This window comes from Manis pentadactyla, chromosome 8 (assembly GCF_030020395.1).
Source record: "Manis pentadactyla isolate mManPen7 chromosome 8, mManPen7.hap1, whole genome shotgun sequence".
In the NCBI taxonomy this organism is placed as follows: domain Eukaryota; kingdom Metazoa; phylum Chordata; class Mammalia; order Pholidota; family Manidae; genus Manis; species Manis pentadactyla.
Window position 1 is genome coordinate 111,171,656 of NC_080026.1, and position 15,358 is coordinate 111,187,013.

At 44.8% G+C, this 15,358-nt stretch overlaps 1 protein-coding gene across 1 annotated transcript in view; it reads right to left on the minus strand.

The window, feature by feature from the left end:
- Positions 1 to 13,602, minus strand: part of SEC31B (SEC31 homolog B, COPII coat complex component) — a 37,557-nt gene extending 23,955 nt beyond the window's left edge. The window contains 10 exon segments of the mRNA XM_057505385.1: positions 184 to 318; positions 691 to 850; positions 981 to 1,079; positions 1,791 to 1,911; positions 1,914 to 1,933; positions 2,264 to 2,406; positions 3,299 to 3,430; positions 3,606 to 3,823; positions 10,564 to 10,665; positions 10,979 to 13,602. Of these exon segments, the coding sequence (XP_057361368.1) occupies positions 184 to 318; positions 691 to 850; positions 981 to 1,079; positions 1,791 to 1,911; positions 1,914 to 1,933; positions 2,264 to 2,406; positions 3,299 to 3,430; positions 3,606 to 3,823; positions 10,564 to 10,665; positions 10,979 to 11,198 (1,350 nt within the window). The 5' untranslated portion in view covers positions 11,199 to 13,602.
- Positions 13,603 to 15,358: the final 1,756 nt, after the last annotated feature.

Consider the following 15,358-nt stretch of genomic DNA (forward strand, 5'->3'; position numbering starts at 1 on the left):
GCTATAGCTCTCTGCGTGCATGGTAAAGTGGGACCTGATCTGAGACAAAGGCAGTGGCAATAAATCTCCTACAGAACATAGCTCCAAGCTGGGCACACAGTAAGCTTCACACACACACACACACACACACACACACACACACACACACACACACACACACACAGACACACACACCCTACTTACAGCAAATGAAACATTTGCTGGCCTTCTCATCCATTTGGGGGGTTTTCTCAGGAGATGTATCAATGATGCCTGGACCACTTGCTCTGGCACCTGCAATGGTGGGAAAGGCTGCCCTTTGCTGAAAGAAGAAAAGATCTGAGGGCAAAAGAACACCTGCATCACCAGCCTGAAGAGGTGGCTTAGTTGGGAATGCCACCTACAGACTCTGTTTAGGGAGGAATCTTTGAGATACCCAATCTGGCCCACAAAGACCAGACTCCCATTCTCCAGGGGACTGGTGGTGCGGGTGGGACTCCCAAGGTCTACACTGCAGTGTGACACAAAATGGACTTACAGGAGAGGGGGAGCCTCCCAGGAAGATGGGCACTGGAGCAAAGGTACAGCCCTCCCAAACCCAGGGCCTTGGCTTCCTAGTCTCCACTAGTCTCCACTTCTTCCCAGACATTTGTCCTTCTCTTTCCCCCAAAATAGAGACGGCCCCAGCATTCTCCTCCAAGCTCTTCAAACCTTGCCAGCCTGTCTCATCTGCTGGACTTCCCAGCTCCCACCCATCACAGAGTACAAACTGATCTAGCCATCGAAGGAAGCAGCAGAGAAGACTGAAGGGTCCCGTGGGCACGACTGCACAGCAAAGCACCAGCCGCACTGTGGGCAGCTTATATACCACCTGACATAAAGGAACACAACTATTAGGGAAACCCTGATTTAGGTAAGGTAACACGGTACACGTAGCTGCAGCTGAGATTCCTCCACCATCTCATCTCGCAACCGGCATGCCCCCAGGAGGGCCAGCCTACTTCACAGCTCCCAGGTTCCAGCACAAGATCTGATGGTCCTTGGCACAGCTGAGCAGCAGCTCAGCAGCAGCCTGGCTCCAGGACACAGACAAGATCCCCCTACAGAGGAAAGGAAAGAGGAAGGAATGTTTGCTGAATGTCTACTATGAGTAGGGTGCCTTAGGTATCTTGGATAAATCTCATTTTTATAAAATGAGCAGTCTGATTTTATTTTAAAAATGAGGAAAATGAAACCTTGAAAAGCTAAAGAACTTTCAGCAGGCATGCAGCCCAAGCCAAGTCAGATCCCAGAGCATGTGCACTACCCACTCTCTCTGCTCCCCACAGGTCGCCGCACGATGGCCTGCTTCTTCTCCCTTATGTGGAGTAGGGACTATGAATCCGCATAAATTAGACCAGCACTTATGGGTGCTTTTAGCCCAGGGGTGTTGTGAGGACCTAAACCTCAAAGTCCCCAAGGATGTGTAAAGGCAGTATGGCCCCATAGTTAGAAAAAACAGACTGGGGCTGCTCTCTCCACTATGGGGCCAAGAGGGGCAACCTCATTGCCTTAAAGAAATGAGCATTATCCTCAGACTAGAACCTGAGGACTCTCCCAAGGGGACTAAACACTGATTCCAAAACTTCTCATGACTCCATCTGCACTCCCATTTCTGGAAGTTAAATGGAATCTCAGGCTCTTCTCAAAAACCTCAGTGTCTAACAGTGAACTCCTGGTTGAGACTAGAGCTAGGATTGGGTGACTGTGTCTCCTGGGATGGCTTTGAAGCCAGGGAGAATGTTTGGTAGCAAAAGCGAAGCAGATGCTACCTGCTATGACTCTCCAGCACCATCAGAGGCAAGGAGGCAAAGCGTAAATCCCATAGCTGTATCACTGGGAGACGATCATCTTCTGAGCATAGCACCAACTGGGTGGCTATGTCTGGGTGGCGGCCAGGCCAGAGCAGTGCATCTGTGAATACAGCAGATCCCAGTGGGGGATATAACCTGACTCTGGTTATGAACCTTTTCTGCCCAGTTGGAATGGGACCACTCTGAGGGCAGGTTTTGTGTCTCTTCTTTGACTGGAAAAATCACAACCATCAGGGAAAAAGTGATGATTAGGAATAAGGAGTGTTAGCCTTCAGATCAGCACTGTTAAGCTCCCTAAGCTTTCACTCTGCCAAGGGGCTGAATCTACACATGCAACAGGTTCTGAAAGCAGAACCCTGCCTGGGTGGAGTAGTTCCGGTGGCTAGGTGTGAGAAATCAGCCAAAGGCCAAGTCTGCCCCCACCACTCTCCCTGTTGCTGTGATCACTGACTTTGCTGACAGGCCTGTTCTACCTGAGATCCCACATAACTGCCTTGCCTCTAGGGTAAGCAGAAGACAGACTGTGTTGGGCTTGCCGGTTCCAAGAGAGTGCCTTGATGTCTTCCGGAGGCTGCTTCGGCTGCATGGGGGAGGGCAACTTGTCACCCCCTGGGCCAAGAGACCCCTGCTGTTTGGCTGCTCCCAACCTCCCACAGGAAGCCCAAGTACACATGGGGCTATCCAAACTGAGACAGGCTCAGGGGGCTGGGACTTGACATTTCCTGAGAGGCTCGTTTTGGGGACTGGTGTAGAAGCAGAGAGAAGGCAGGCATACTTGGGTTTTACTCCTATTCCAAGGGGCTCCTTGGGAGGGTAGAGCCAAGACTTAGAAACAGACTTCTTGTCTATGACAAAGAGAGAGGGGGAGGAGGAGGAAGGGGAGGGAGGGCAACACAGACACCTGAGACCATCAGAGAGAGTGGGGCGGAAAGAAAAGCCTGATACTTTTAGGCCACAAGGTGCTATCAAATTCATATTTAACTTACCTAATGATAGTGTAAGCCTAAGACAGGAAAGCCAGGAAGCAAAAAGATTGGCCCAGTCTGACAGACTGACAGATAAACTCAGAGACAGATAAACAAGACCCCTGACCACGTGGGAGAACCAGAGAGAGAGGCAAGGCTGACCTTCCTTATTCCTTCAAAAAGGACATATCCTGGCGTCCTGCTCCTGCCCGCACAGCTGAGTCCAGGGCCCTAGCTAGCCCTGCCTAAACTGTACTACGATCTCTCTTTCTCTCAATGTCTTTCACTCCTCCTGCCCATCTTCACTTTCCTTCCAGAAACTCCCAGGACAATTAATGACCACAAACCACCCTTCAGCATTCATAGACTACCCTACCTTCCACTCCTGCTAATTACCTGGCGGGTAGCACATTCGTCTGTGGAGCTTTATTGCCCTCTAGTGGTAAGCCTAAAGTCTGTGCTCCGGCTGCCTCCAGAATCAACGACTTTCAGGCTCCTCACCTGTGATTTGGATCCTGGGGTCATTGGTATACTCAGGTTATTCAAATCCCAAATGAAGATTTCCGAATCACTGGCCCCTGAGGCCAGGAGGTTGCCCTGCATGAAGAATAGGCTTTTGGGGACACACCATCCCTGGAAGAGATGAGATAAGGAAAGGGTTAAGAGACCACATTTGGGGCTTCCAAAGCCTCTGCCATAGCAGCCTAGGAAGAGCCCAGAGGTACAGACTGGAAGTCACAAGTGAATGCTTCCATTCAGATCTGTTACTCCATGGCTTGGCCACGTCTCACCAACTGAAATATAATACCTGGAGAGGATTGAAGTTGAGGGCTCTGACAGCTCCCATGTGCTTCTGTCTCTGGGCAATCACAGGCTCCTTTCCCGAGGACAGGATGTGGGTCACATTGCATCGAGTAAGCATACCATTGTCCCTGCCACCTGCAATAACCCCGGAACCTTCCAGAAGCCCATTGCCAAAGCTCCCCCAGATCAGCTTGTGAAACCTAGAAAGAGGAGGTTCAGATCCACATCAGCAAGCACAGGGTGGGCATCTGTCAGCCTCTGACATTATGGAGGCATCCTCACCCCTAGCTGGGGCCTGCCGGTCTCCCTCATTTATCAGATACCAATGTTGGTTTCCTCTGCCTGGTCCTGCCCTTTCTCTGAAAAAACATTCCATTTGTGTTACACTAGAAGCCAGGAGGCCACTGCCTTGGAATAGTGTGGGGATGGGGTTTTTTTTAAGTTAATATAATTGGGATTATATACGCCCAGTGATAAATACTTCAAATAGATAAATAATTCAAATAAATCACTTAATCTTCACAACTCAAATAACAACTAACACTTACTGAATACTTCCTATGTACCAGGCACTATTTTAAGTGGTTTACGTGTACTAGCTGATTTAATATCCAACAACCCCATGAGGAATTACTGTTAACTCCATTTTCAATTGAGGAAGCTGAGGCACATAGTAGTATGAAACTTCTGAATATAAAGTTAGTATTTCATCCCTATTTGACAGCTAAGAAGTGGCAGAGTCAAGGTTCAAAGTCAGGCCCAACTTATTTTAGAGTCTGAGCTCTTAACCATCATAAACTCTTCTGTAGCTGACTAGAAGCAGGTTCCTTAGACCAACAATTGCTGTCTCCTCTTCACTCTCAACTGGAAGTAAGAAAAGACCCAAGGATTTCCTCACCCCATGCCTCTCCCATATGGCTAGCCCTTGGGAACAGTTACATAGCTGCCATACCTACAGACACAGAGGCATGAAGAATAAAACAATTGTTTGAGAAACACTTTTCTGGCTTTCTGAGGATGCTTCTAATAAGATACTGCCAGGGTCTTGCACAAAAGAAAAAGATGGACCCTGGGTCCTATGCAGGCAAGTACAGGTCCTCTGCAAAGGCCCTAGGGAAGGCATATGAAATCCCCAAAGCCTCATAGGTGGTCTATCCCCCATTTCACAGCTGGTAGCCAAGGATATTTCAACAACCCTTCAGAGAAGCTAGATTTCACATCGAATGATGTCATATAAGATGCCTAACTGAAATGAAATGTTCCCATACCGTGGAAACAATCAGCAAAGAAATTGAGTGGGATGACCAGGCAGGAACCTGTTTGGCCAGTCAGTAGAGCAGAGGCAACCTGTAGGAGTGAAGAATTGAGGACCAGTTTAGACCTGGTTGGCATCTGAAGCAAAACAACAGAGCTGACACAAATGGCAGCCCTAAAGCTACTGTCAGAAGATTATGTTTTGCAAGGTTGCATTGATTTTAACAGGGCAGAAGAATGTGTTCCATACTGGCTCAAGAGTCAGTCATGTTATCCTGGGGCTAAAGGTCAATGCGGGCAGAGGGCAAGTCAACAGAGTAGCTGGAGAAGCCTACAATAGGTCACCCAGGAACTGAAGGGGGTATGGTCAGTGAAAAACTCACATGGGAATGGTAGATACTGCAGTGACCTCATTATGGTCACAGCACATGACATATAGATTAAAAGGTACCTGAGACTTCAAAGACAAATTACCAAAGGGTTAGAGGGGAGGGCCCAGTTACCTTAGTAGCAGCCAAAATACAGAATGCAGAGTAAGACAAAATGATTTTCTTTCTGAGCATGTAGAAAGTACATTCCAACTGTTAACCACTTCACTAGTGAGGGTGAAGCTGGAGCCCAAGTAGAACATGATAAAGAACATTGGAAGGGTGGGAACACATGGGATGAGCTAAGCAAGGATGGGGACTTGATCATTCAGTGGGCTCAAGGAGTGTCAATCATGTCTGCTCTGAACATGGACAGGCAACAAGAGATAGCTCTGTGCATGAGCATGGAGAAAGAGAGAGAGCAACAGCAGGTGAGCAAATGCAACAAAGTGTTAACAGTTGATAAATATAAGTAAAGGCATATGACTGTTTATTGTACTAGTCTGCAAATTCTCTGAATCTTTTAAAGATTAAAATTAAAACACAAAAAGATGGCCTTTGGCCTGCAAATAGGATTTCCAGAGATTTAAGGAGAGAAGAGATTTAAGGAAGAGTACAGGAAGTTTGGATATGTTAGTACAGAAGTATAGGAAGCATTTGTATAGATAGGTGGGAACTTTCAAAACAGGAGAATACAGGTGGACTTGTCTGCTAAAGAGGGTCCCAGGATGATGGCCATGATAGGACCACACCGCATCGAGAATGATGGGGGGGGTACTTGAAAAAAACACAGATTCTTTGATTCCTACCACATTTTTTGAAGCAGAACTCCTGACAGGCCCTCAGAACATGCATTTTTAACAAGGGGCCCCAAGTGATTCTATTAAATAGCCAGGGTTGAGAACCAGTGTCCTGTGTATTAGATATATCACATTGCATACCAGCATAGAATAGGGGAAAATGTTGAACTTCATAAAGATAGAATCAGCCCTAACTACCAGCTCATGGCTCTGCTTCTGGCAAAAAGAAAAAGACAAGGCAAAAAAAAGTGAACTGTAGCCTATGAAATTAGAACACCATACCACCTAAGCTCATCTGACACCAAACTTTACCTTACAATTAGGAATACGCTATATAAATTCTTGCTTCTGTGATTTACGTATTCTTTGGGGTTTTGCTTTTATTTGCTTAGTAAGGTTCCTTTTGAAAAATCCAAACCTCATATTAGTGAACTTAAGTGAAACAGAGTTTATCCATTCCAGGCCAAAATAGCAAAGGAAATCCACGTTTCCTTAAAAGTCCAACAGAATGGGTGACGATGCAGAGAAAGTGGAACCCTCCTATACTGTTGGTGGGAATGTAAATCAGTTCAACCATTGTGGAAAGTAATATGGAGGTTCCTCAAAAAACTAAAAATAGAAATACCATTTGACCCAGGAATTCCACTCCTAGGAATTCACCCAAAGAAAACAAGATTCCAGATTCAAAAAGACATATGCACCCCATGTTTATCACAGCGTTATTTATAATAGCCTAGATAGGGAAGCAACCCAAGGGTCCATCAGTAGATGAACAGATAAAGAATATGTGATACATATGCACAATAGAATATTATTCAGCCATAAAAAGAAAAGAAATCCTGTCATTTTCAACAACATGGATGGAGCTAGAGGGTATTATGCTCAGTGAAATAAGACAGGTGGAGAAAGACAAGTACCAAATGACTTCACTCATTTGTGGAGTAAAACAGCAAAGCAAAACTGAAGGAACAAAATAGCAACAGACTCACAGACTCCAAGAAGGGACTAGTGGTTGCGAAAGGGAGGGAGGTGGGAGGGTGGGTGGGGAGTGAGTGAGAAGGGGATTAAGTGGCATTGTGATTAGCACACATAATGTAGGGGGTCACGGGGGAGGCAGTATAGCACAGAGAAGTAGTGACTCTATAGCATCTTACTATACTGATGGACAGTGACTGCAATGGGGTGTGGCAGGGGGACTTAACAATATGGGTGAATGTAGTAACCACAATGTTGCTCATTTGAAACCTTCATAAGTTTGTATATCAATGACACATTAATAAATAACAAAAAATTTTAAAAAGTCAAACAGAATGGCGAAGGCAGTGCTCTCAGTTGGCGGATAAAGATAGCGGAGTGGAGCATTGAATGTTTGAGAGAACTACTTTTCCTAATGCCTTGTAAGCACTCTGTGCCTACTATGTACCCTGAATCCACCACAGAGAAAACAGGGCCAGAAAGTTAAACAATGTGCCCAAGAGGACAGCAGATGGATAGCTGGGATTTGAACCAAGGTCTGTCTAAGAACAAAGCCAACACTCTCTCTACTGTGTGATCCTGATGGCTCTGGAGAGAAGGCAAGTCTTGAAAACAGGAAACTAAGAGAACCATGCACAACATTTTTTTTCTTCTTGGTGCTATCTCTTACCCAGGCACTCAGAGATGTCACAGTCATCCCCAAGTAGCTAGAAATGAGATAAAGGTACCAGGAGGTAGATTGCCTACTTTCTTCAGGTTAGAAGATGGCTCATATAGAGGTTTCAGAGGCTAGTCAGAGATACAGAATTTCAGTGCAGACAGAGGGTGGAGTGTAGCAGATCATACACTGGCCTGTGACCTCATTCAGCCACAGTAGCTATATCCTCAGTTCAAAAGTCAATACATAAAGAATGTATTATCTTCTCAGAAGCCTTTCCTCTTGAGTGAGACTCATCTAACAAACCAAACACCACCCACTTCAGTGCCCATGCTAATCCCTATTGATTCTGATTGCATCCAGTGGCATTTATCCATGCACTCGCCTCAGTCTATTTATAGCTTGAGGCTGTCCTTTATCTACACCCATACCAGTGTTTCAGAACATTTCTCTTCCAGTCTGGTATTTCTAAATACATAATACTTCTCGGATGCATCACGAGTTGAGGATAAGGGAATCTTCAGGATTCAAATGTGGTTGAGGCATGGGTCTGGAGAAAAGGCAGGCAAAGGAAGGGGGAAGATTTTGAAAAGTTAATAACCAAGAGACCCAGGGAGGTTTTTGTTTTGTTTTGCTTTTTGTTTTGTTTTCCAAGGAAAAAGGAAGGAGACCAAGCCAGACAAAGAAAAGGAAGGGAGAATGAATGTGAGACCTGAATTTGGAGCTCTGTAGGTTCTTCATAGTCATCTACAACCTCTTCTTTATACATTAGTAAGGAAACCTAGAACCACTGACAGAACTGTTTGTCCAAAGTCATATAGCCATAGCCAAGGCTATACAGCCTGACATAACTGTAATTTCCACTAAACCACACAGAAGATGACACAGAAAATAAAGAGGGAAGCATAAAGTGAAGGACGGGTAGCCTCCATCTACCCTGATCATCTTGGTCAATAGTTTGTGATGCTGATTTTTGTGTAAGTGACCTAATCCAGGCTGGAACAGACAGAAGTGGATGTCTTAGACCCTGGGGTGTCTAAGATGCTTTTTTTCAGAAAGGCCCCAACAGAACTGTGTCAAAGGTAATCCTTTAGGTCTTTGAGAATGAGAATCTTTGACACAATAATAGGGGTGGAGAAAGAAAGTAGAGATGAAATACTATCAATGGTGTTAACTGTACTACTTATTTTGGTTATGGCCCCCAAGTCCCTGCAGGGTGGAGCAGGATATGAGGTAACATTCATGATTCCGAATTCAGCACCAACAGTTCAAAAAGGGTCCCTTCAACCTAGCTGGCTGCAAAACAAATAGATTGTCACCCTTAAAAAGCTCTTGAGGCACTAAGACTAATGAAGACTAACTGTCTAACTGAAGGGGTAGCTCTGAAGGCTTAGTTTGGTAATTCAGAAATTTCTACTATCACTCATTCATTCAACACATATTTATTCAGCACCTAATGCCAGGCACTGTTCTAGATGCTAGAGATACAGCAGTAAATAAAAAAACACAGAAACTCTGCCCATGTGGATCTTAGGATTCAATTTTAAGGTTTCTTAAGCAATTATATTGCCTTTCTTAGGGAACTCTTAGCCCTAAGGAGCCACTACAGGGCTGAAGCTGCTGCTTGACTGGTTGAGGAAGAGCCCTTACACCTGCCCCTTTTCTTAATTCCAGGTGTATAAACATTATTGAATTAGCTCACCCCTTTCAGAGGCTCTTTCTGAAGTGCTTGCTTAGAGGCTAATTATAGCTCATTACTATTGGTAAGCCCTGAGTGCCTGCTCTTCAAAAGGTACAAGTATTGGAAATACAAAGAGATGTAAAATGTAAAATAAGGGATTCTCTCATAAAGTGATACAGGGGCTCAAAAAAGGGAGAACAATGACTAACCTTTCATTTTTATTAGGTTAAACCATGAAATGAAAGAGGAGGGTACTGCTGGCTAAATATCTTAACTGATGTCCCAAATGGATCAAAAATGTACAAGAGAATGGAAAGTTGCATGTTAGACCAATAATCTCTAAAGTAGAATGGGAAAGATCATTCTCTGGGCTGTAAGAAAAAGATTTATATTTTAACCTAAAAAATGATTGAAATTGCACAGCAATGATTAGCACAGCAATACATGTATCTTATTTATATTGGATATATAACTTGCGTATAGTGAATATTCACATTTTCCCAATCATACAAAATTTGGAGATGATTGCTTCAGACTGTAAGCCTCATTTTTACAAGACTTATAAGAGCTGATGAATAAGGGAAAGAAAGTAGGCTTTGGAGTCAGTTAGGCCTACACATAAATCCTAGGGGTTTTGGTTTCCTCCTATGTAAAATGGATATAATGTATTTATTGCTTAGGCTCATTCTGAGGAATGAATAAGATATACAGAGCCCCTGGCATAGCGCCTGGCACGTATACATGTACTCAGTGAATGCCAGTACCCAGCCCTGTAAGCCTGACAGAGCCATGAGATCCACAAGTATCCAATCAGCGCCTAACAGCAATGAGGAGAAGGTCATTCGTTCTCCTCCCACTGGCAGGAAAGGGAGATGTTGCGTAAGGTCATCCTCACAAGAGCCACGGAGGAAGGAATCACCATCACTGGGTTCAGAGAGAGATCAGGTCCTCATGGGCACAGGCATGTGTGAGGCATTTCCATCACATGATTCTGCCCGACACTGCTGCTGCTCCTGGCCAGAAAGGTGGGAGTGGATGTTTTAAAAATCATTTTGCAACATAAACCCAGAATTAACTTCTCTCCAACTTGGTGAATTTCCTTCTTCTCTCAGTTGTCTCCTCATGAGTCCTGAGGAAAACACACTATTCCCAGGATTCCCCATCAGGATCTGCCTTTCAAACCCATCAATAGTTCAGACATAGTATCTGCTTGAGGCAGAAAGGACTTCCTTGGGTTTCAAGTCCAGAGGGGTCCCTGAAATCAACCTCAAAGATTTCCAATGTTCCACTTGTGCTAAAGGAGGCATCTGGCTGCTGGGCAGATGTTCCTAGGCACAAGAAAAGTCAGGAAGAGACAGCATATGAGCAACAATACATGCATGGATTTGGGTATAATGGTTATGGAGTGGAGAGGACGAAGAACAGGAGAGGACTAGGGAAACCCTTTTTCAAATGGTAACACAAAAGCAAGAAAGCATGGTATGCCTGACCTTGAGCCATAGTCCAAGGCTGCCCAGGTACCAAAAATACCTAATAGCTCCTTGCTTATGTTTGCAAACCAACCCGACCTTCCTATGACTCTAAAGCACCATAAAGAATTCTGGATATTGTTTCCCCTCAACTTGTGCACTTCCAGTGGACCTAGTCCAGTGGATCCAGTGGCCAGATACACAGGGTACTGGCTGGCTGGGCTTCACACCTGGACAGCTGGCCACTCAAGTTCCTTCAGCTCCATGGTCTGTCCTGTAGGCGGCAGGAAACTGACATGGCCCTCAGCCCACAGAAAACAGAAAACAGCAAGCTTGAGTGCCAGATGTAGGGAGCATCTATGGAAATGATATCTTGCTTCTCTCCCCACCATTACATTTCAGGGCAATAAAGAACAAATACATGACCATCTATAGATCTATAAGTACAGTTCATTTACCCAATTACTGAAATGTAATGCTTTAAAACCAAACTGATATTCAACTACACTTGTTGCCACAGGCCCAATGGCGATTATAACCATCAAACCAGATAATCCCTCAATGACCCTATCCATTCCCTAGGCTTTACATGTCATCCATGTGTTGGTAACTCCCAAATTTCTATCACCAACATAGTTCCCATCTGAGCTCCAAGATCTTATATATAACTGCTAATCAAATATTCCCACTTGGACAGAACAGATACCTAAAAGTTAGTCTGTCTAAAATGGAATTCTCTTTTCCACTCTTCCTTTCTCCCAGATCTGTTCTTCCTCCAGTTGTCTTCATCTCAGTAAATGGTACCACTGTCTACCCAATTGCTTAATATGGCAGCCTGAAAATTACCCTTTATCTCTTGTTTTTCCTTATTCTCTTCTAATCCATCATTAAGTCTTCCTGATTTTTACCTCAAAAATGTACCATAATCTGTCTACTTTTCTCCATCTCTACCACCACCACTCTGTTTGAAGACACACCATCATCTCTCACCTGAATTACTGCAATAATCTTCCAACTAGTCGTCTTCCTGCTACTCATACCATCACCCAGTTAACTCACTATATAGCAGCAGGAGTGAACTTTTAAAATAAAAAATAGGATTTGGGCATCCCGTTTGAAAATCTTTCAATGACTTCTATCACACTCAGAATAAAGTTCACACCGCCTATTGTGACCCTGCTCAAAGGCACAAGACTGCCCTTACAACCTCTTCTCCTGCTACTTTCCACCTTAGTCATTGTGCTCTGGACACATTAGTCTTTTTTCATTTCTTAGATTTTTTCCCACCTTAGAACTTTTGCAAAACTTTTTCCTATACTTTGAATGTTCTTTTTTTCATTTTTTGCATAACTGGCTCCTTGTCATATCTTTCCGGGCGAAGGTTCTTACTCCCTCAGAGAACTGAGCCGCCTTCTCAAACAGCCTCAATTTTTGTCTCCTTGGCAATTTATAATTGTATGTTTCTTCATACTTATATATTATATTATATATATTATATATAATATTTATACTGTTGATCTTATGCTCTAATAAGTAAACTCCATGAGAGCTAGTATTGTGTCTGCTTTGTTCACCATATTCGGTATAACTAGTGCCAGAACAATGTCTGGCACATAGTAAGTGCTACATAATTTTTTTTGAAAGAATGCAGACATCCATTTTAACTCTGTGGTTTCCAATCTAATTCTAATGCATATTCAAGCTGCCATCGCAACCGTCCAGCAAAGTGGCAGAAGAGTTAAAAAAAAAAAAGTAACAGTAAACTTGAGGGAGGAAAGTTGGGACCCACTGTAACCTGCTTAAACAAGCCAGTCAGTCTCAACCTACAAAAACTGGAGATATAGCATTACTTAATCTCTAATGTACTTTCCAGCTTGAAGAAAGCTTAAGGTTGTCAATTCAGCCAAGATTTCCAGGGGGCCTCTAAACACTTGAGGCTCCGTCAGGTATTATCTGACACGCTGTACATTACACAGTCACCAGTGCCACCTGCTGGTCAAAGCCATTTTCACGTTTTGGGGAAAGATGGCTCAACAAAACAGGAGCTGCGACTAGCACTGTGCATTTGACATGCCTATTTTATTTAATCCTCAACAATGGTTCTATGTGGTAAGTAGTATTTTTATCCCCATTTTACAAGGAAGAAATATAGGCCGAGATATAAATCCCAATCAGCCTCCATGGTCCAGTGTTTTTAACCCTTGTGTTAGGCTAAACTCCATAATGTTTAAATCCCTAACATTATGGAAATTGGGAAGATGGTCTTTCAATCTACTTCGTTCAGAGACATCTGTTGACAAAAAAGGTCCCCCTTGGGTCAAAATAGCCATGGATTGGAGGTGGGGGGCTGCTGAAGGTGGGAGAGCTACGATCCTTCAACCAAGACCTGAACAGACTCTTGGCAGCGATGGAGGGCGCCAGCTGCCCTTGGCAGTCCAGTCCCTACGGAGGGCCGTCAGCGCAGCTTCTCCCTGGCCTTCCCCGAAGCGCGGCGCGCCCGGGTCAGTCATGACAGACACTCCCGCCCAAGCGGGGCGCTGGGACGCGGGCGGGCTCTGGGCAAGCGCGCGCTGGGGAGGGACCCTCGTCTGGCTGGGCAACCCCGGCGCGGCAGGAAGAGTGGGGCCGGCACTAATCTCAGCGCGCGCAGAGTTGCGGAGCGCCTGCGAGATGCTTTGGCCGCAGCCCCGGGGCCAGCTCTCCGTGAAGGGCAAGCTTCCCCCGGCGGTCTCCCGAGGGAGGATCGGCGCTCCGGGTCCCCAGCCCGGTCTCTGCTCTCGGGGGCCCCAGACAGCCGGGAAACCAACCTGCACCGAGAGGCCAGGGCAGGGGTCACAGCCAAAGCCAGTCCTCCCCAAGGGCTTTTGGGCTCAGCTGAGGCCGTGGACAGCGGCTGCACAGGGCCAAAAACAGTCCTGGCTCGCTGGGCACCGTCGCCTACACGCACTGCAAAGCACCCAGCGAGTAGCCAGCCGACCCACGGAAAGGATGTAATAAGATTAATTCTTACTCTGGCCTCCCTCACCTGTCCTGTGACTGCACAGCGGGTCAGATCCTGCCACCAGCCATTTTTGGTCTATTCAATTTGAGCCAGGCTCTCGGGGCAGCCTCTGAAAAGGGAAATACTAATTCATTATCTACTCACTGAAGTGGAGAAGACCCGGTGCTAGCTCCAGAAGCTCAGTGTAATCCTAATTGAGGAGGTAAAACGTAGTCGATCCCATAAACAGCGTTGAGGCGAGTGACTCACTGTAGCCCAGCAACTTGTGCCCCCAGACTGTTGAACTAATCAAGGGCCATAGGGGCGCAGAGGGCGAGGTACTATAGACCAGAGGCTTCCTGGAAGATTTCAGGGACATAAGATGGGTGTTACATCTTGAAGCTGCAAGACAGGTGATTTTCCAGTAAGGAGGAAGCGGCCCAACAGGCTGATAGTCACCCTGGCATTTCCCATACCCTGAATGATACTTACAGTTGGGGGAGTGGGCTGGATAGATTGTGGAATACCAATTCAACTCTGCAGATAATTGGGAGTTACTGAAAATTATGGGTACAATGCAGTAAGATAAAGATTGTATTTTGAGACTAGCAATATGTTTTCCCTTGGAGGGAAGAGAGAGCTGAAGGCAGGGACTCAAATTAGGAGACTAAGAACAATCCAGGCAGGTACCAGGTGATAAAAGCTTGGATTAATATAACGACAACGGATTAGTACAGTCCAGTAAATGAAAACTGGACTGGTAGAAGTTGAAGAGGTGAAAATATATACATGTTCATACCATCCATCATACACTATCATACTTAATGTTTAAAGGAATTATGGCAATTCCAAATAAACATGTTCTTAGACCTATTGACTCAAAACTTGCATTTAATGCATGACTACTGTATTCTTACCTAATATACCTCCAAGATGGTGAACATGTTATGGTTCCCAAGTCACTGTGAAACTAAATTTCTTTTTCACGTGGACTTAGGAGTTTCGAAGTCAGGACAGAAGCCAATTTAGGGCATTGCCTCTGCCTGCCCACTCTATGTGCTAAGTACTAAGTATTTCTTGAACTTCTTAGCACAAGAGTAGATGAGACCTGAGGGAAAGTACAGTTGAAAACTGAACTTTAGGCAACACATCAAATTAGGGAATGAGGCAGGTCACCAATGGAGTGCTTGAACCAAAGGCATAGGTCAGTTTCAAGCATGACATTTTTTTTAAGTGCACTCTAATCTCAACTCATACATCTTAGAAATTCTTGTCTAGATAACTACTTGAAGGCAATTATTTTGTCCTGTTCAATTTTATACTCCCAAGGCCTATTGGTGTCTGGGTGTCTGATATATAATAGGCACACAGATGTTAATGATTATCAAATGCTATAGAGGACAGAAAATGAAGACAGATAAAAGCACGTAGACCCTCAAGGAGCAGCATTTTAGTGTATAAGTGCCCACTCCCTAATCTCATAAAGTCTCTTTCACTACCTAGACAACTGCTAAAGGACCCATATCTAACCCGAATGGACTTGCTTTGATAGGTCATGTTGAATGTATGCTT